Here is a 22332-nt window from a genome sequence, read left to right as displayed (position 1 = left end):
TATATATACACACACACACACACAAATTATATTATAATATAATATATATAACGTATTAGTGTTAAATATAGTAAAGATTTTCAACCCAGGACTTGATACAATTTGATGAAGCTGCTTTGTGTAAAAATAATTCATTTACCCCCAAGGTGTTTATATGACTTATGGGGAATTATGTACTGAGCAGAGACCATACTTTGAAATATTTAGTATTATAATTTAATTTTTGTTACATGATTTTGTCAGGAGTCATTGTCATTAGCAAGCGTGATGTCAAACTTCTCTTTGACAAAAAATTAACTTCATTTAAAATTGTTTAAATGTGCAGCAAAGATGAATACAAACATCATTTTCTACATGACATAGGAAACATTTTCCAAATATTACTGAAGATACTATTTTTGTATTTAAATAAATTATATTTCAATAATAATGAAGTATTTGATTTTCAGACATAATTTTAAACTTCTCACTTGTAAACTACAATCCAATTTCCATGGTGAAACGTAATTAATTAGGTTCTCTATACATTGGAACCCCTGATCACCCTGTAAGTTCCTATGAAAATAAGTAAAATAAAATTGTTCTGAATTTTGTAGTTGTTATATTTCTTTTAACTAGAAATTGCCTTTAATCTGCCAAATTGTAAATTAGGTCATGAAGGAGATTAGAAACTCAAATAAAAGGGAGGTGAGTTTCACAATTTCAGGCAGTTTGGGGGTATTGGTAGCCCCTAAAATTAAAGCTACCCTTCTCATGTCTTAAATTATGGGCATGCTATTGTGTGCCTCTCTGGGTAGCTTTCTGTATATCTTCTTGCCTATATTTCTCCTCCATAATGAGCAAATTTCTAAACTATAAGCCTTCTCACAACACTCAAAAAAGAATCTCTGATTTATGTTTCACCATCTTCGGTGCACTGAGCTCTCTTGAATAAAGAAAACCAACTTCTTCAATAGGCTTCTCTGTAGTATGAACCTGTTTGGGTATGTTTCTTACAGAATAGTACTTTAAAACACTAGAACAAATTTCTCATTCTAGTTCACACTACTTGTAAAACATAGGTGCGAGGGGGAGTGGACCACTTCATCTGCTGCTCAGCATCCATTCCCATTCTTCCTGGGAACGAGGATTTAAATTTCCTTTGGGAAAACACTGCTCTTTCATTCTAAGCCTGGAATGGGATGGGACAGTTCTCATTCCCAGGACAGAGGCAGATTCTGACTGGCTTAAATTAAGTAGGCTACACTGTCCGCCTATCCACACAAATTTTCTCTGGGATGAACAAGTAACGTAATAGAAGCCAATGGGATGAGAGGTTTCTGGAAGAGACAAGCTTTCATACATCCTACAAATGTGGTCCTGTGAGGATGCAGAGTTCTATCTTGCAACCTGGGGATGAAACTGACAGATTGATCCTAGGAATACTATTGAGCCCTGGCACAAGTGGGAACAAAAAATTAGCCCTTGAACCCTCAAATGTCCTTTTTTAAAAAGCCATTTAGAGTTACATTTTCCATCACTTGCAATGTAAGGAATACCATATATCAGTGACATCTTTTATCAGAGTAAAGCAAGCCAAATAACATAGAAACCAAAGACAGAGCAGATGCATTCTTCCCCCAGAGAAACAGAACAATGGACCTAATACCTCAAATCTCTGATTGCTGACTTTCTTTCCTTTTTTGTTCCAGACAATTTTAGGTCTTGGGTCTCCCGTAGCTTGGCAGATGAAAGAGGCAACTCCGCCAGAGACCCCTGTCTGATCAACGGGTGTTCGTGTAAACCTTGGAGGTGCTGAAATAAAAAATAAACACCACAGTTAAATTGAAAACTGAAACACAGACTATTATCCTACTACCACTGCTCTCCCCACCATCCTCAACCACACCGCCATCAAGACACACATTTTTAAAATGTACTATAGGATTACAAAATTAGAAAAGCAACTTTTACTTTTGGGGGTAGTTTAAAGGGGAAGGAGGTAACTTCCTGGTCAAGTTATCTGTTAGTGCTTTTATTGCTGAAATCTGTATTAAGGTAGAGATCCAATAACATCCGAAAAGCAACATCACACGTTAATTTTTATTACCAGTATAAAAAAAAATCCAATTTGTCCTCTGTAACAAAATGAGCTCATCAATCAAAGTGAGTAAAATTTTAGCGCTTGCTTTGATGCCACTATCAAGACACTGCCAGAAAGCAGCAATGCCACAGCTGAGCTATTAAAATTAGTGACATTTAAGAGAAATGCTAGGAAATTTTAAAGAGACAAGAAATATAGCCCTGAATTAGAAGGTTTGGCAAGAAACAGAAATAGGGGAAAATGGTAAAGTGACTCCCTAACTCAGATATGGTAAGCTGTCTTACTTGAAACTTAGCTCAACAATTTGCATAAAAGAAGATGAGTCAAGAAGCCTCCAAAGTCACAGCAAACCCAAGGATATTTTTATAGAAAGATGTAGACTTAAAGATTACCAAGGCTAGAAGGACAGACATTGGAAGCTTGTTCAACATCCTCCAGCTCTTTAAATGTTCCTAACATTCTTCCTCTTTCCTTAAAACACTTACCTATTTTTCATCTTGCATTGCAACATCTAGATAGCTATCATGCAAGAATGATATAAAATGTAAATGAATATTTATGCACAAAGATATTCATCATATCATTTGCTTAGCAAAAGAGTATAAGTAGTTGAAACAAACACTATGGGAATTCTGTCAGTGAAATAAACTATGGCCTGAAGAAGAAACATCATACAAGTAGTATTATAAAGTCTGTATCATATCACATGAGAAATGCTGATGATGCAATAATCAGCCACAAAAGCATACTATAGAGTTATATGTGGGGATAGCAGATAATGAAAAATGCACACACACACAAAGACAGAACAAAGTAAATGAAAACACTAATAATGGTGTTCAGGAGGAGGTATTTTAATTATTTTTCCGACTGCTTCCATCTTTTATACTTCCTTGAATTCTTACAATTATGTCCTGGTTGAAAATGTTTCAAAGCCCCAAAACATTCTGCTGTTTCTTTTTTTTTTTTTTAAATTAAAAAAAAAAATCCCTGTTACAGATTTTCTCTTCTCTCCTACTGTGTTCTAGTTACATGTCATTGAAAAGTGGCTTTAAATAACCATAGCTAAAATTGATTTTGAAAACAATCCTCAGATTATAAAAAAGAAAAAAAGTCATAACAAAGTTCGTTCTTCTTGGCTCATCACCAGTATTTTCTCTGTATTGATTTCACACATGGTGTTCCCATTGGCTTGATGGTGTGTTCTAACTCTGTTTGGTTTTCTTGGAGTCAAGGAAGCTGGATTTCTATCTAAGCTCCACCATTATGTATATGGATAATCTTGGAGGAAAAAAAAAATCACTCAACTTTACCATTTCTTGGTATGACATATGAAACACATTAATTTACAAAAATTACAAAACTATGACATATGAAATAAATTAATTTGCAGAAATTGCTTCCAGTTTCAAGGTTTCCTAGTTTTATATATTATTTCCAAAGGAGGAAAGCTTAGGAGAGGCATATTTGCAATGCTGCTCCTGGAGAATGAATTTCCACCTCATCAGCAAATTCAGCTTGTTGGTGATCCTGGAACTGGGGGCCTGCTTATGATAAAAAATATTAGGAAAGCAAAACAGGCTCTAACAACCCTGCTAGATATCACAACCTGTAGCAACTCAGTGTAGCAACAGAGACTAGATGATTACTAGGAGCTGTGGGAAGTACTTAATTTTTTTTTTTTTTTTCCTTAAGATGGAGTCTTACTCTGTTGCCAGGCTGGAGTGCAGTGGCACAATCTTGGCTCACTGCAACCTCCACTTCCTGGGTTCAAGTGATTCTCCTGCCTCAGCCTCCCAAATAGTTGGGACTACAGGTGCACGCCACCACACCCAGCTAATTTTTGTATTTTTAGTAGCGACAGAGTTTCACCACCTTGGCCAGAATGCTCTCGATCTCTTCACCTCGTCATCCACCCTCCTCGGCCTCCCGAAGTGCTGGGATTATAGGCATGAACCACCATGCCTGGCCTCGAAATAATTTATTTTTCTTTTTTTTTTTTTTTTTTTTTTTTTTGAGATGGAGTTTCATTCTTTTTGCCCAGGCTGGAGTGCAATGGCACGATCTCGGCTCACCGCAACCTCCGCCTCCCGGGTTCAAGCAGTTCTCCTGCCTCAGCCTCCCGAGTAGCTGGGATTACAGGCATGCGCCACCATGCCTGGTTAATTTTGTATTTTTTGTAGAGACGGGTTTTCTCCATGTTGGTCAGGCTGCTCTTGGACTCCCGACCTCAGGTGATCCACCCGCCTCGACCTCCCAAAGTGCTGGGATTACAGGCATGAGCCACCGTGCCCGGCCAAAGTAATTTAAAATTGACTAACAGTGAGAGGATTACAAAATACTATACATTGATGTCACTTTTCTGGAAACAAACAAATGAAAAATATATTACAAGTTTTTTTATTTATCTTTCTGCTGTTTCAAACAATGCAAATTGATAATAACTACTTGCTTGTCAGTATCCAATGGAGAAATTATAATTATGCAATGAAAATTTCTAGGGAATTTCCCTAGAAAAACAAAATGCACAGCTGTATTAAATGGTACAATACTGTCATTTTTAGCTACCTTCCTTTTCCTGTCTATAGCCTAAAAACTGTCAACCCTGAAGGGAAATCCATTGTAAGAGCCCAGCTTCCCATTTAAGTTCTGTTTTGAAATTTCTTGCAAGAGCATGTGAATACAGCGAAGGGCTGTTGCATAAAATGAGTGTGTACTATTAGAAATTAAAGAAAACTAGAAGTAGGATACCCTTTTCCCTGTAACTGGATATTTTTTAAAGGATTCCATCACATTTCTTATCCCAAAGAATGAAGAAAAGTTGGCAATTCTGACAATCTGCAAGTAGGCAACAGATGCTTGGGTAAGTGCTTCCTCTTGCCATGTAAGGACCTGGGTTAGAAAGCTCATCTGGAAACCACCATGGGTGAGGGCATTAAACAAGTCAAATTAAACACAGAAATCTTATTTCTAAATGGAATGCAGAGAGACAAAATTCCTGTACACTTGGAGAACAGGTATGAGTGTCATCTCAATGTTTTCCAGGTATGTTTCTCGTTTATCTTCATTTTCTGGTCAGGCATTGAAGTTTTTTGTTCGTTTTTTGAGACAGGGTCTTGCTGTGTCATTCAGGCTTCAGCGCAGTGGCACAATCAAAGCTAACTGTAGCCTCAATCTCCCAGGCTGTCAGTCCTCCCACCTTAGCATCCAGAGTAGCTGCGACCACAACCACACACCACCATGCTCGGGTAATGTTTTCATCATTTGTAGACATGAGGTCCCCCTATGTTGCCCAGCATGTCTTGAACTCCAGGGCTCAAGGATCCTCCCACCTCGGCCTTACAAAGTGCTGGAACTACAGGTGTGAGCCATCATCACACTCAGAGAAGTTTTCTTGTAATATTGACAAGTATAAAAATATGTCACCCAGGAGGGAGAGGTTGCAGTGAGCTGAGATCGCGCCACTTCACTCCAACCTGGGTGACAAGAGTGAAACTCCATCTCAAAAATAAAAAATTTAAAGAAAAGCCAAAGAAATGACCACTGGATGTTACTGTAGGATTTTATTTCCGGAGATCAAGTCAAGTAATGAAATTAACCTATTGAACTGTGGAAAATTTATTAAAATAACCAGTTAGAATGTTTTAGGATCTGGAACTATTTTTCTAATTTCTACCACTGTAATGACTTGATACTCTTCCAAAAAAAAAAAAAAATCCTGAAAAGGGTCCTTAAATTTATTCTTTGAAAACAAGAAAATAAAATTGATCACACTACAGTTAAAAACAAATAATTTCAGGGGCTTGTACACAGAAATTTTGTAAAAAAAATACACACACACACACACACACACACACACATATATATATATATATATGAAAAGACATTGGTCTCACTGACAAGAAAATCATGACTTTCCCATGGGACCCAATGTCAATTTTTCTAGATTTGCCCACGAGATCCAAACTACAAAAAGGATATATGCCATTATCCTATGATACAAAGTAAGACTCCAGATAATATAGTAAAATCCTTTCACTAAGCATGGGTGGTGCATATATAATCATTTTTGCTGGTCAAACTCTCAGACGGAGTCTGTCAATGTTAGGCAGCCAGCCAAAGGAAAGATATGAGGTAGAGAGAAGGCTAAACTTAATAACCCCAACAAATGCTTGAGGCAAGTAAAAATCTCTATTCTCAGAGGGATGTAACAATACACATCACCCACTTCCCTTCTCCATATCTCAGTTTAATAAAAGGAATGAGATGAATTGTCTGCCTTATTGTGTCATGGATGTTGTCCAAATTTAAGCCATGCTCTGAAGATGAGAAGAAAAGGAAGAGAATTCAAGTAAAGCATAAAACAAGGGTGTCTACTAAAAAGTCACAATATAGGACAGACTAAGATTCAAATCATGAAAATCTCCATTTTTATTCCATGAGATACAACCATCAGTATTATAGGTAGTCTACAAAAAACAGAAATGTCAAGTGCATAAAGATGGGGAGAAAGGCATTAGAACTTTCCAGTCACCATTACTTAGAGAGGCATCCTTCCATTACTGCTGTAGCTAACCACCATTGCCATCTACGTGAAGCTGCCAATGCTGCACTGCAAAATGCATTTGTGCTCAAGTTGGTTTTGACAAGTGAGGAGTATGATCTTTTATTAAACTAATGCCAGGTACTGCACAGCTCAAATTACTGTTCAACCCAGAAAATCTATTTTCTAAATGGAAAGCAGAGAAGCTATGCATGTATATGCGTCAGAACAGAGGCATGGCTGATATTCTAGAATGTGTCTGCCAGGCTCGCTTGCCATTTTCAAAGACTATACATTCTCAGGATGCATTCACAACACAGACCATAGCTCCTGGAATTTAGTAGAATATTATTTGCTACACAGCTCAGGAGGAGCCACAAACTACACACTGATTTTTACTTTTAAGAAGTTAGATTGTTTCTTAAAGTCTAACAATGCACAGTATCTTTGAACCTAATGGTTCTAATATTTGGATGACATATCATGTTTCAAGTTGCTAGGCACTCTGAAGACAAGGTGATGAGCTCAACGTACACTTACAGCTATTAAACGTAGGGAAGAGAACCAACCAAGACCAGCAAACTGCTTTTGTCTGTCCTTAGCAAACTGCTGTACTGAGGGCAAAATCCTCCCTTTAGTACACTATACTAAGTAGTGCTAGATGTTAATGGGGGAGAGCCATTGAAGTCCACCAGTAACATCCATAGATGAATGGAATTTATGAGAAATTCTTAAAGGTTAAGAACTCAAGGTTGAGGTATATGATTGGCCAACTGAGAATCACTTAAAACAGATTCACAGAAAGGATCACATGCTACAAAAGTGAAGAGACAAAATGAGGGTGCCATTTGTCTAATTTAATTCTAATTAATAAGCTGCTTCTGTGGACATCAAGAAAATATGTCGCATAGGGAACAAAACTAACAGCATGTAACTAATTGGCTGTTTCTTTTAACTGATTAACATTTCCTTAAATAGAGTGTTTTGTTTTTAAAGGGCTATTTGTCATAACAATGTACTTAAAATTTTTAAAGGGGAAGGTTTCTATTGCTGTTAAATGAGACAGGGAGAGAATGAGAGAATGTTCAATGGGAACATGCAGGTACCCCTATCTTTAGGAATCTGCTTCCTCCCTATAAAGTGCCTGTAGAATTTATGAGGTGGTCAGCTGAAGTCATCTCTGATCTTTCTTTCTCTGTAAGTGTCAGGATGAAAGCTCTGAAGGAGAGCTCAAAAACAGCGCCTTCGGGGTCCCGTGGGAAATGCAGCACACAGCAGAAGAGTGAGGGCTGGTTGTAAAGGTAATGGCCTGGTCTGAGGGTTTGAGGGGAAGGAGTTACCATGGGGCTTTACATTCCCTTCGAGCCACAGCAAATCCTATTGCCACTTTCGCAAACATGGGGCAGCCAGAATTTGCGTGGATGATAGATCTTTGTTATAATTAGCTTCATTTTCACTGGGACACAGGTAGTGACAGACAACCTGCCTAAGTCAACAGCACAACTATACCAACACACGACAAAAGGGAAGGAGGTCCCAGAGTTGACGTATCACTGCTTAGGAGGGCGAAAGCATGGCACAGATACCATCTGGGGTAGCTTCCACAGCAGAGGCTGTATATGAACCAGGGCCTGTGGGGACACTGAATCTGTCACATGAAATTTGAACAGAGTCACCTGTTGACATCTGTGGTCAGGATAGATCTTCAAAATCAAAAAGACTTTTTAAAAAAATTGTTTATGGTATTTCTTTTTAAATACAACTCCCAAAACAATCTGACAGTCTTAAAATTTGATTTAAGAACCATTACACTTTAGAATGGAATAAAGAAATAACTGCTCCTTGTATTCCATGCACTAGACTAAATGTTTCATGTATCTTATATACGGTGTTTTCAAAAAGTGTTGCAAGATGTTATCATTACTCCTATTTTATAGATATATAGAAAGCTTTACAGTAATATAGGTATTAGGGAGGAAGGGAGGGAGGGAGGAAAAAGTATGAAAAGACAGCAAGAAGGAGTCACTGAGGTTAAGAGTGAGTTATGAACTTCTGATCTAATTGTGAACCCCTCATGAAGGCAGCAGCGACAGGCCATGTGGAGCGGTCACTGACATCATACTGGCTGCAGGTGGGCTGCCTCGGGGACGCAGGACATAGGGGACGTGGGGCATAGGGGTCCCATCGCCACCACTGCTGCCTCTGCAGCCGCTCCTGCCACCACTGCTCACAGCTCTGATCTCAGAGCAGAGCTGAGGCCGAGCCCAGGTACTGTCAGCCTGACTGAGTGTGCCCATGTTGGGGCAGCACTGACACACCGGCCCCTTGCCGCCTCAGCCTCCTCCAGACTGTAGGCACTGACAAGGGTGGAGGGGAAGCCAAGCGGGAGCCGAGGGCAGCTTGGGGCCTGCAGATTCCCCTTGGCATGAGCAGCCTGGGTGCCATGGTTGGTGGCAGGAGGCAGACAGGCTCCTGGGCGGAAGAGGATGGATCCGGTGAGGCCCCACCTTCAGGCCAGGGAGGGCCTGAAGTCTGAGTGCTGGGCTGTCAGCCCCACAGACCAGAGTGGGAACTGGTGGGGCCTTTTCTGGGACCACCCATGGCTGCCCATGGACCAGCTGGCAGGCACTTCCTCCCCTCTGAAGCCCATAAAAGTTCCAGGCTCAGCCACAGCAAAGCAGATGATGGGACAACCGGCTGCAAAAAGGTGTGACCCTCAGTGTTGTTAGCTGAACACTTGCTGGGATGACCAGCTGCAGAGAGGAGCTACCCTCTCTGATGACAACTGAACACTTGTTGGGAGGACCTGTTTAGCAGAGAGGAGCTACCCTCTCTGCTGGGAGGTGAACATTCACCAGAACACCCTGAGATGGAGAGAAGATGCCCACTATGGGTCTCCTCCTATTGCTCAATAAAGCTCTCCTTCGTCTTGCTCATCCTTCACTTGTTTGCATATCTCATTCTTCCTGGCCACAGGAGAAGAACGCAGGACCAGCCAACTGGCGAGGCTAAAAGAGCTGTAACACAAACAGGGCTGAAACACGTCCCTTGCTCACCACGTTGCAGGCGAAGAGAAGGAGAGAAGAGCTGTGGCCCTTTGAGGACCCCAGACCTGGAAGCTCCCCAAGCCAGGGCTGTGACTCACTCTTTGGGGCCTTGTGGTTCCTATTATCTCCATGTTTCCAGGTGTCACTGCATCCCCCAGTGCCAGCCAGGGAAGCTGCCTGTGGTGCACCTGGTCCAGCCGCTGCCTCACGGAGAATGGAGAACCAGCAGCCATACTGGCACCTGGAACTGCCCATCCCATGGCAGTGGCCAATATGTCTGACTGTGCAGTGGCGAGATCCCATGCTCACTCACACACCCCCTGCCATTCCATGCCTGACTCGCAGTCTCCCTTGAAGACATGGCATCCAGGCCGGTAGTGTGAGCTGAGTGTAGCCTGCCAGGCCAAGTGGGCAGAACAAGCTCAGCGGGCCTGAGCAAAACTTGGGCAAAGGTGCCACTGGCCATAGAGGTTTCCGGCCAGGAAAGCAACACCCCAAAGATCTTGCAACACTCATATTTTCGCTGTGCCAAATTGCAAGCTAGAAAATGATAAAGACTGCACAGATAACATATCCCAACTTATTAAATATTTTGAAATATCTTTTATGTAACTATAAAATGTATACTGATTGCTTTCTCAAGGGATTGGCAAGTACTTTGTGCCATACTACAGCAATTATTTTTCACTAGTTAAGTGAGAAACTTCACCCAGAATATGCTGTGTATAAAAGTTCTCTTAAAGTGTAATATCATTCCATGATCCAACTGAAATCAGAGATTATGATGTCTGATCAACAGACAAAAATCAATGTCAGAAAATTCATAAACAAATCACCCAAATTTCAAGTTTAGCAGGGTAGGCTACGTTAGTATTATTTTACTTATACATTCACTTTGCTCATGATTTAAAAAGACAAATACCTCAATATAGTTCTCGACATTGATTAGCCCTCTTCCCTTTCAAGACACAATGACATATTTCTATGCATGTCTATACCATTAATTTCACTTAGGCCTCAACTCTCAATTCCTTTGGAATGACTATTAAAGCATTTCCCATTTGGTAGATAGATATCTATGCCTCTGTATAACTACCAATATTTAATTTGTCAAAGGGCTGATAGGCACACTGACAGACAGGAACAGAAAAGGAGAGAGAAGAAGAAAGGGAAGGAAGAAATGAAGAGAGGAAGAATAGATTTAATTTAGTGAAAAGATTATCTCCCACTTGAACTTTCTATCAATGTTAGGTTCTTATTTCTAACTGCTTGAAAGATTACCTTCCAGCATCTCAAAATTGTTGTGTTGAAGACATACCACGCCGTTTGCCTTCCCAGTCCTTCTCCTCTTACTGAGTGTTCATTTCTGTTTTTGGCATATTCACTCTCCCATATACCCCACCTAACAGCCTCAGCCTCCTCTTCTGCCTTCTCCTTTGCCCCCATTACCAATCAATTATTAAGTTCTATTGATTTATCACTAATATTTCTTGTCCCTCTTTTTTCGTACCCAAAAACAATGGCCATGGTTCTGTCTTAAACTGGACATTAGAATCATCTGAGAGGGAGGGAGGGAGGGAGGGAGGGAGGGAGGGAGGGAGGGAGGGAGGGAGGGAAGGAAGGAAGGAAGGAAGGAAGGAAGGAAGGAAGGAAGGAAGGAAGGAAGGAAGGAAGGAAGGAAGGAAGGAAGGACATTAGAATCATCTGAGAGGGAAGGAAGGAAAGAAGGAAGGAAGGGAGGGAGGGAGGGAGGGAGGGAGGGAGGGAGGGAGGAAGGAAGGAAGGAAGGAAGGAAGGAAGGAAGGAAGGAAGGAAGGAAGGAAGGAAGGAAGCAAGCTAGCTAGCTGCAGGTGCCCGAACCCCACCCTAAATCAATTAAAACAGAAAACAGTGCATAGGACTGGGTAAGTAATTTCCAGAAAATTCCAACATGCAGTCAGGATTGAGCATTACTGAATGATGCCATGATATCTGCAGCTTCCCATCTGGTCACTCTCACTTCAGGGATTTCATCTCGATAATTAATATTACACTTTACTATATGGATCCTTCTTTTGTTTTCCCTTTTCATTCTTTGAGTTTTGTTTCCTAACACATCTGTGAGTACAGCTCTTTTCCACTCAAAAAATAATAAACAAACTTTAATAGCTTACTTCTGCAAACTAACACCAGAAATTCTGTTTAGCCTTTAAGATATTTCAGAGCTGCTGTCAATCTATTTTCCCAAATATATTTCCACCATTGCCCACGGAGAACCTAAAATTCTCCCATCTCGATGCCTCAGTACAGGCTGTTCCCTCATATAAAATGCCTTCTTTCCCACTTTTGAATTTACAGAATTTACCCACATTTTTCAATTCTAAATTAAGTCCGTGGAAGCCTTCTTTGACCCTCCCCATCTAGATGAAACATACCATCCTTTCGACTCCCCTATCATACTTTCTGCATCTTTTATGAATCGCAATAGTCTATATTTCATTATAGTTATTTTAACCACACGTGTTTTCTCCCCTGTCACATTCATAGAACCTTGAGAAAATGACACATGCCCCTGGTCATCTGTGAAGTCTTATAACTCCCAACCATACTCAGCACATAGTTTCAATGCATACATGAGCTTGGTAAAGGCTCTCCCAGGTGCTATCCCCTAATCCTTGAATACACACTTTTGAGTATTTAGAACGGATAATAATAATGTAAATGTGATTTTTGCACCTCTATTAAAGGCACATTTGCTTACAACTTGGCAAATTATCTATGGAATACAAATTCTATGTGAAATACACTGTCATTGCAATACATTGATATGACATAGTAGGAGACGAATAGATCCTACCAAGTCCTAAGCTGGCAAAATGTGGCACAGCCAGATTACAGATTCATGTGTCCCATCATAGGACTGAAGTTTAGATGAAGCATAATATAATGCAATGAGTCTTTTCTGTTTGATGAATATCATTCCTCCTCACTGTCATCACAGAGCTCTCCCCCGCTCTACCACTTTTGTGTTTTTAATTTTTAAGTAAAATGACTTTACTGTTGTCATTGTACATATTTATGTTAAATTAGAAAATACACATAAGTTGAAAGGAGGTATCACTCTAATGGTGATCACCTTAATGAATAACTTTTAAGAATTTTCCATGCTTATTTTACATATTTTTTTAACAAGAAAGAGGTTATACTATACCATTATTTTGTAACCAACATTTCATTTAAAATATATTGTGAATATCTTTTATGACCACAAATAAATTCAACATGTTTATATTATAAAGAGTAAAGATTACATTTAAATTTATTGTTAAACATTTAGGTTGTTTCTGATATTTCAATCGGAAAAAGGCTTCAAACTGTTTTTTGTAATCATATCTTTGCACATATATGTAATTCCTATATGTGAATTATTTCTACATGTAAAATTACTGAATCCAAAAAGTATATTTTTAAGGCTTTTGATATATTTAACAAATTATACTTTAAAAATAATGCATATATTCATAGCAGCAATGTATCTGAATGTCCAATTACCTAGACCACTGCTAAAGCTATAACTTAATACTTTACCATTGGCCAATATTTTTATCCACTGCCAAAATAATGAATTGCAAACATTTGGCACAATGTCTAATACATACTAAGCAACCAGTAAATGTTCATAGACCATTAGCACAGCTGACCAACCTTCTAGCTCTAGCATCATCCCCATTCCTCCATCCCAGTTGCCACCATGGGACTTCCCTATCAGTTGCCTTCAACATCTCTGATCTCACCTGGGATTACTTCACATTCCAGAACAGTATGCAAGCCCAGTTTCTGCTATTCACAACACAGGCACGCATATTACAAAAGGACAACACACATGGATGAAGACCACAGCATGGGTCAGAGCAGCAGTGGAAATGGTATGTTCCAATGGTGGAAGGAAATTTGTCCTATTTCAAGGTATAATAATACCTGGATCATAAACACGTGTTTTACAGCAGTGAAAAATTCTACAATCTCACCATCATAACTTTTTATTTAACAAACAGTCATGGTATATTATGACAAAAACAAACAATCACCCATCTTCTGTGTGCCCGGGCAATAAAATTTCCTGAACTATTGATGTGCTTAGTAAGGCTGGCCATCTGTTTTGGTGTAAGACACTAAAAATAACCACTGGTTTAGAGACATAAATTTCAGGAAGATGGCCTAGGTGGTCCTGAATCACTCGTAGACAAAATCTGTGAAGTCATTCTTACCATTCCTTATGCCATAGTCATGCATTCTTAATGAAAACATGTTATCAGCAACACCATGTAGACATTCACTCAACATCTTCCACATTAAGCCTCTGGGTTTGCTTACTACCTATTTATGCATTCAAAATACTCAGACTGTGCATCCGTTTTGTTCAATAGAGTGATAAGGGCCCTTATACTGAAATAGATGAGAAAGTTATGCATTACGTACAATCTCCCAGGCTCATTCAGCAAAGATTACCAGCTTTTTTCATATTTCCTATATGTGGTAACACACTCAGGAAGCCATTTAACATAGACACACTATTCGACCAAAAAGAACCTCTACCAATGCTTGAGCATCTTTTTGTAGAGTTAGTTTTCAAAGCAGATTCATTTACATCATTCACTGCTAATTTACTCGTTAATCATAATTTATCACATCAGATGTGCTGATCATCATTAAAAATAATCATTTATTCTCTATTCTAACCTGCTGCTTATCATGTACCTGCAAATTGGATCACACAGGAAAAGTAACTGGCTTATTTAAAAAGGAACATGAGAGCGGATATAACTGAAGTGGGAAAGAAAGAGAAAAAGAAACAAAGAACAATGCCATCTTTCCCAATTTTATGTTAACAAATTCCAGAATATCCTGCCACTTCTTCTATACAACATTTCCAGTGTATCAACTATATGAATTTTAAGAGGAACTAGTGTGATGAACTGTACTAACTTCACTTTAGAAACCAGTAGTAAGCCAGTTCCACAAAGAGAAGATCTAGTGGTATCACTGTATAAGCTGAAAGGCTTTGAGCCAATATGAATTTTTATAACTCTTGCCTTCCAACCAAAGTGAGGTATTACCACAACTGACAAAAACACAGACCATTTCTTTTAAGATAGATCCATCTTACAGGAATAAGCTGACCACAACTTTTCATCTATCAATTGTACGCTGGTTAAGTTGGCAAGATACTTTGGGAAATGAAAGTAGCTACTATATCCCCAAAGTAACTAAAACACTAAAGGGAGGTGTGTGTGTACACATGCAGACACTTTCAATGAGCAATAAAACAGATTTAAAATGATATTTGATTGTATTTACTGGAGAAATGTAGAAGTGTATTATAAGAAATCTTTGTAGACAAAAAAACCTTTTTATAGATACACAATTTTGATACATTACAAAAATGTTTTGTGTAGCACAAAATACAATGGAAAGTGATTTGCCTGAGTTTTTATTACAAAGATTATATTAATTATAGAATACAGTTTTATAATACATGTCATATTTCCTAAAGAAAGTCTATAATTAATATTATCTTCTAAATATTATGACTTTTAAAATATTAGATGATTCCAATGATAAGATGCTTAAATATTTGGCTATTTAAAAATATTTTCTTGGTACACAATATTTTACTTTAAGGGCTTTTTTTTTTTTAAATGTTTTAATTGTTTTTGTTGTTGAGACAGGGTTTTACTCTGTTGCCCAGGCTGGACTGCAGTTTCACAATCATGGTTCACTGCAGCCTCATCCTCCTGGGCTCAAGCCATCCTCCCAGTTCAACCTCCTGAGTAGTGAGGACTACAGGCGCATGCCACAACACTATGCTAATTTTAAAATGTTTTGTAGAGATGGGGTCTTGCTATGTTGCCCAGACTGGTCTCCAATTCCTGGGCTCAAGTGATCCTCTGGCCTCAGTGTCCCAAACTGCTGGCATTAGAGGCATGAGCCACCACCTCAGCAAGGGCTACCTATTAATAAGAATGTGGATATGGCCGGGCACGGTGGCTAATGCCTGTAATCCCAGTGCTTTGGGAGGCTGAGGTGGGTGGATCACCTGAGGTCAGGAGTTCGAGACCAGCCTGACCAACACGGAGAAACCCCGTCTCTACTAAAAATACAAAATTAGCCGGGCACAGTGGTGCATGCCTGTAATCCCAGCTACTCGGGAGGCTGAGGCAGGAGAACCGCTTGAATCTGGGAGGCGGAGGTTGTGGTGAGCCGAGATCGTGCCATAGCACTCCAGCCTGGGCAACAAGAGCGAAAAATTCCACCTCAAAAAGAAAAAAAAAAAAAGAAAAAGAAAAAGAAAAAGAAAAAAAAAGTGAATACATGATGGATAAACAGTGGAAAAGGTAAAAGGCAAAGTAAAAAATAAAGTTGACTTGCCTATACACCAGTGTTTTTTCAAATGAAATAGTGACTTAAAAAACATACTAAAAAATGCCCAGCATATTCACATTTAGACCAATACCCTGACAGAGATCATATTCTAAGTTTATAAGGTTCATGTCAGTTTTATTTTGTGCAATACCTAACATGTTGTAGGTATTCAATACCTTTCAAAGCAAGTGTAATTATTTTGGATCCTATGGAAATTTTAGGTATGTGTCTATGTCCCTTCCAGATATTTTTCACTAAATTTACCATTCTTTTTTTTTTTTTAATTCATTTCTCTGCAGACCCAAAACTCTAAGCTGAAAAGTATTTGGCAATGATTTGCAGACTTCCAAACATTCTCATTCAGTATTAGGTAACCATTAGAACCAATAACATTTTGTAGGATATTAAAATTCTTATTTTCTGGTATACTTCCAATTCAGCACATGTAGCAAGCAACCAAATGGCATTTATTTTACATATTAAGTCCATCTTTTCTACAAAAATATCCAAATTCTTTCTTAGAGTGAAGAGAAAGAATTTATATTCATATATGCAAGTTGGTTATGAGAAAAGCGTTCTGCAGATGTCTCCCTAAGTTTAATCTTGCTAACCACGATGGATCTCTGCATTTTCACGCAGGGGCCCCGCCCATTCACAAATTCTACTGAGAGAGCTATTTGGGGGTACAAAAGATGGAAAGCATGACAACTGTTTCTATGCTGGGGCTGTGAAGGCATGTACAAGCAAGCAGTGATAATAATAGATGATCACCCAAGGCCACGAACTAACCCTGTCCACACAGAGAACTCAAATTGATGTTAATTGGAACCTGGCACACGGATAGAGACTAGGGTACAATTCCTTGGTTTGTAGATGGAAATAAACCTATAAAGAACTTTAATAAAATGAGCTCTAGATGGAACACAGTGTAATGCAATAATGTAGTTCTTTTGCTTTTTTTTTTTTTTTTTCCTAGCTACATCTCTGTAAAATAACTCTATCAACATTGCCATGACAGCATTTTAAATCTGAGGAGAAAATGTTTCATTCTTGCCTTCTGTGAACTGAAACACATACACACTACAAATTTAGAAAATCAACACAAGGAGGGGGAAGGGCCGTTTTTTCTCCCTCACTGAAATCTGTTATGTTTTGGCCAATCTTTTTGTTACCATTTTCCAAACGGCATTAAATTTATGAACATAAATATGCCTTTCACCTCTCCTGGTAAGAGAACTTGGGTAACACTTGGCTCTGTAGACACAAGGTAACACTACACGAATATTCTTGAAACACTTTTCAGTTGGATTACTTTTCAAATATTGAAGTCCCTAATTTGTATCCCCAGGCAGTGCAGACCCTGGTAGCAGCTCATTTCAGTGCAGATTATGCATGCTTTTCTAGAGAAACACATTATCTGAGCCCCAGGAATATGGGAGGCTTTCCAAAGAACCACAGACAGTAAGGACCTTTATTGCCAACTAACTTTTTCCCCCATCCTCTAATTTACAGCGCAGGGTATTAGGTAAGAAAACAAAGGATTTTCCCACACAGAAATAAACTTTTTGAAAAACCTGCAAATGAGATTTTAATGACACTATTTACCAATATAGAATGCATGCCGAAATAAACTGACACACTACTGGCGGTGGATTTTTCTTTTTTCTCTTTTTCCCCTAATTTAACTGTTGCAGGCAACATCATAGCAATTTAAGTTGGTTTTGAGACAAATTATTAGGACACTTATTTTAGAAGGAAAATCAACCAATAATTACTGCCCTGGCACACGGCTATTGTTCACAGCATAAACAGAAGCTGTGGCTGACAGCTGATGGGCCCAGCCCCCTGCTATCCTTAGAACACATTTGCAGATACCCAAGGCCTCTTGCCAGACTAAGACATGCTGTAATGACGCTTTTCATCCAACAGAGCTGCACTGACCAGGTTATGCTGGGTACAATAGAATGACACCATTTTAGGACTTCCTCCCAGGTTGACTTAGCTTTAGAAGCTAAAAATACTGTTATAAATACTAGGGATTCCATTTGTATAATGACATTGGCCTTTTTGCACCACTCTAAAATATTAATATGTAATCCCAAGTACTTGAGTTTTAGATACAAGATCCCGAGTGTTTTTGTTAGTGTCCACAGATCATGATGATAAGAAGAAAATGCTTTCTTGTATTTGAGTAACAGAAGCACTTGGGAATGTATGCCAGGTCACACACATGAGATTCTAGATGAACTCAATCTTAGAGAATTAGAAAAGGGGTCTGCAGGTTATCATGAGATAAGCCTTTATTCCATACCAAATGTAAAGATAAAGCCTCTGGGATCTCAAAAGTTGAGTGATATATGCTGCTTCTTTCCCTCCATCTTTATATAACCGAGTCATAGTAACTAATTTAATGAAAGGAAAGGTGCTTTAAAGTTCTCTGTAGCACCTTTGTTCAATTTTACTGTCTGAAGTTTTTTGGTAACCTAGAGAGAGTAAAAGCTGCCTTTTGAGATGGATCTTAAAATGCCATGAAAGTAGATCTTCTTTCAGGGCTGTTGTTACAGAGTGAAAAAGACAAAAGAGAAATCTAAAGGGATGGGCTCCAGTTCATAATTAAATATCTATTAGTTACTCCAATTCGCTACATAAATGGCCTCTGAGGGTTGCCAGAGCATCTTTCTAAGTCAAAGTAAACTACAGAGAAAGACAAAAACAGTGTTTAGAAATTGCAAAGAAACCCAGTAACTTAGATTGGATTATATACAAAGCATTTGGTAATATAGTCATTATTTTTTAAAGGGTCAATATAAAGGTTCTGCCATCCTTCACTACCCATCCCATGTTCCAAACAGTCAAAGGGCTCCCACCAGTGGTCCTGAACCCTCTAGTGTATTTCCACACAGTTCCTTTCTCCTAAGAATCTCCAGTCTATTCTGTATTATGCCTTTCTCCTTTCCTATGCTAAATGGCTAAGCTTTGCCTGAGAACTCACAACACTGAAAGGGCTAGTACCATTGCAAATTCATGATCTACAGTCTCAATTAGACCCCTATGTCATCTATCAATCAACCTCCCACCCTTCACTACCCTCCAGCAGTCGGCTCTGCACTGACCTCTCACCTCCAAGAGATAGATGCTTTTGCCTCCCACATCAACAGATAAAATAATGCCATCAAGCATGAACTTGATGGCAAGTCACATCCTATTCACTGTATAAGAATTTCTAACTTAGAAACCATTTTTCCCTTTATCTTATTCAAAACCAATTGCTTCATTTGTGCTCTTGATTCACTCTTCGCCATGCCCTAGGAACCTTGGTGCATCAATTGTCCCATCTCCCTGCATAATCAGCACCTTCACTCTCTTCTTCTTGAATAGCTACTTCCCCCTTAAAAAGGGCCTTTCACTACTGACATTTTGGGTCGGACTATTCTTTGTTGTAAAGCCTGTCCTGTGCATTGCAAGAGATTGAGCAACGTCCCCAGCTTCTACCCAACAGATGGCACTAACATCCTCACCACCAGTTGTGACAATCTAACATTATCAAATGTCTCCGGGGAAGACATCCTAAGTTTTAGCACCAAAAGTACTGACACTATCTCAGGAAACCACAGGATGGTTAGTCTCCTAGCACAGACACCTCCAAACATAGTCAACTACCCCCTACTTTGTACTGCTCTGTTCCATTTAAATATTTTAATTTCTGCATATTTCACCTAGCTTATAATTGTTCATCTTCTCTCTCTTCTGCTAGACTGTGAGCCAACAAAAGGCATGATACGTAGTGGGCACTCCTCCGGTATTATAACGCTCACCAAGGATCATGCTTCTACTAAAGTTTATGGAGTAAACAATGAGTTCATAAGATTTAAGCATATACCCTGTATATATGAGCATATTTGGCTAAAGCCAAAATACAGGAAAAAGAAAACTAAAATACAGGAAAAAGAATTAAGCACCTACGTATGCTTTTATTGACAAATTTATATAATCATTATATACTCTATATATGCAAGCCAGTGTAAAAAAGATATATATAAAGATTGTATTCCCTCTGTCCAATTCAAATTGCCAGAAATTTAAATGTATTTTCAATTATTTGTAAGCACTAAGGGTTATAACAAAGAAAAAGTACCTAAGTGAAACAACCAATAATCATTTTTGGTACAAAATACACTTAATACATGACTACAGTAATTGGTTTCCCTTCCTAGGTATTTATTTATCCTTGGATTTTAGCCATTAGGAAGGTAATATTGTTCAAGACCATTAACTTGCCAGAACTGTACTAGCTTCTCAAGTTGACCCTAATATGTGATATTATTAGCTCTTTTCTTTTGTTAGACTTTCCCTGTAGTATCTTCATCAATCTTTCCAGCAAGATTGTTTTTTCGTAAGAAAAACAATTTCACATACTCAAACATAGGACAATAGGAATTCATTCAAGATTCCTCAACATAACTTGTAAATGTAATTTGTATTAGATTAATAACAAGCAATCAATGATTTAAAAAAATTAAATAGTTAAAAAAAAATAGTAAGGAAAGATGAGAGGATATTCTTCACCAAGTGGCAATCCAGCCTAGTTGACAAAGTACTTAACTCTCCGGTTATCCAAAAAGACATGGGAACTTTTCTGTGTAAGCAGGCTTCACATGTGATATTTCTCTAAAGCACCTAAATAATCAAGAAATACAACTTCTGCTTTCTTCCCCTGCCTCTTTGGGGAAATGTATTTTATTTATAAGTAAAATTCATAGTTTGATGGCAGAAAGGCCGATGTGTCTTGGTTTTTGGCCAGAATTTATTGTAATTTAGGGGTTAAACATAGCAAAGCTGCAACAACATAGTTTGTTTTTAAATTCACAGTCGTCCTTCATCCCTGAATAATAAAATGCATTTTCTGGAAATAGTGTGCCTCGTTTTACTAACTTTAGATCTTTAACGTCTGAACTTCAAATTGTAAACAACAATATGAATATGAAGGTGTGTAGAGAAAAACATAAAGGAGATTTAAACATAAAGCTTTGAAAAAGTCAGTAATGAGTGAACAAATATATTTCAATCACCACCAGAGCCCCAGGAAATGCCACATACATGAACTTTTTCCACCATCTTTGCATTTTTTATATTCCTTGGAGCATGACTCTCTCAGCCATTCTCACCTCCTTGATTTTTTTTCTTTTTTTTAATATCTCCTTCACCCTATTCTTTTATATTACTATATTTTTAGCAGGGCTTGCTTATTTTTACTTCTGGTCTTCCCAAACTCACCCAAACCATTAAATAGACAGTGCTATCCAAGAAACGTGCAGTTGCAATCAGGCCATGACCGTGTTCAAGAATCTTCAATGGTTCCCTACTATTGCCTACTTAGTGCGGAGGAGAAAGTCCTGTTGAAAGAATTCACTAAACCTATTAGACAAGACCTTTTATGTTACATCTCTAAACTTCCTGAGATAGCATCAGCTCTCACTGTTCACAAACAAATCAGACTCACAGCCTTTTATGAAAAAAAATATTTTTTAACATTTTTATTTCAAAATACTGCCCAACAGCCACCCACAACCAAATTACCTGTTGTTACTTGTTAAAGACACATATTCTCTGAGTCCAGATCCTGAATCAGAATCGCCCAGTAAGGCCTGGGAATTCATGTCACTAATGTCTCCTCCAGATGATCTTTTAGCATACTAAAATTTTACAACCTTTTTGTGTATTTGCTAAGACTCTTCCATTATTCAAAAATATTTTCACTAAAACACCTGCTTCTTGAAAGCTGATTCCACTTTCAGAGCCATCTCGAATGCCTTCTCCTGGGTGAAATCTTTTCTAATCCCCAATCAAATATCATTTCTAAGGACTATGAACTCACGTATCACTGGCCTCTCTCATGGCCAGAAATAGATTTACCTTGGCCTTAGGAACCTTCAGTTTCAGGACCCTTTTCTTGCATAGATACCACACGTCACACTGGCATGGTCAAATACATTATACAATTTGTAATAGTGAGATATTTCCCTCCCAGTCACGTGAAGGCCACTCTTATTTACTTTCACACACAGTAGTGTTAGAAAGCTGCAGGCAATTTTGCAGGATCCAACTAGGGAAGCTGAATTGAAATATATTTATTTTGGATTTAGTAGAGTATCTTTATGTGGTTCACAGTTAAATTATTGCCCACCTCTGGTATAGGAAAGGTTTCTGGAAATACTCCTACTGCTCACTTTTTTAACTCATCCAGTTCCTTAGATGAG

The 22332-nt window shown here is 38.6% G+C and overlaps 1 protein-coding gene across 50 annotated transcripts in view; it reads right to left on the bottom strand.

Moving 5' to 3' along the window:
- PTPRD (protein tyrosine phosphatase receptor type D) overlaps positions 1–22332 on the bottom strand; it is a 545821-nt gene that overhangs the window by 323960 nt on the left and 199529 nt on the right. For all 50 annotated transcript variants that reach the window (XM_074017470.1, XM_074017474.1, XM_074017485.1 and 47 more), the window contains one exon: positions 1649–1794. In XM_074017470.1, the coding sequence (XP_073873571.1) occupies positions 1649–1794 (146 nt within the window). The remainder of the gene's footprint in view (positions 1–1648; positions 1795–22332) is intronic.

This window comes from Macaca fascicularis, chromosome 15 (genome assembly GCF_037993035.2).
Source record: "Macaca fascicularis isolate 582-1 chromosome 15, T2T-MFA8v1.1".
In the NCBI taxonomy this organism is placed as follows: domain Eukaryota; kingdom Metazoa; phylum Chordata; class Mammalia; order Primates; family Cercopithecidae; genus Macaca; species Macaca fascicularis.
The sequence above is the reverse complement of the archived record's forward strand: the minus strand, read 5'-3'. Positions and strand labels throughout refer to the sequence as shown.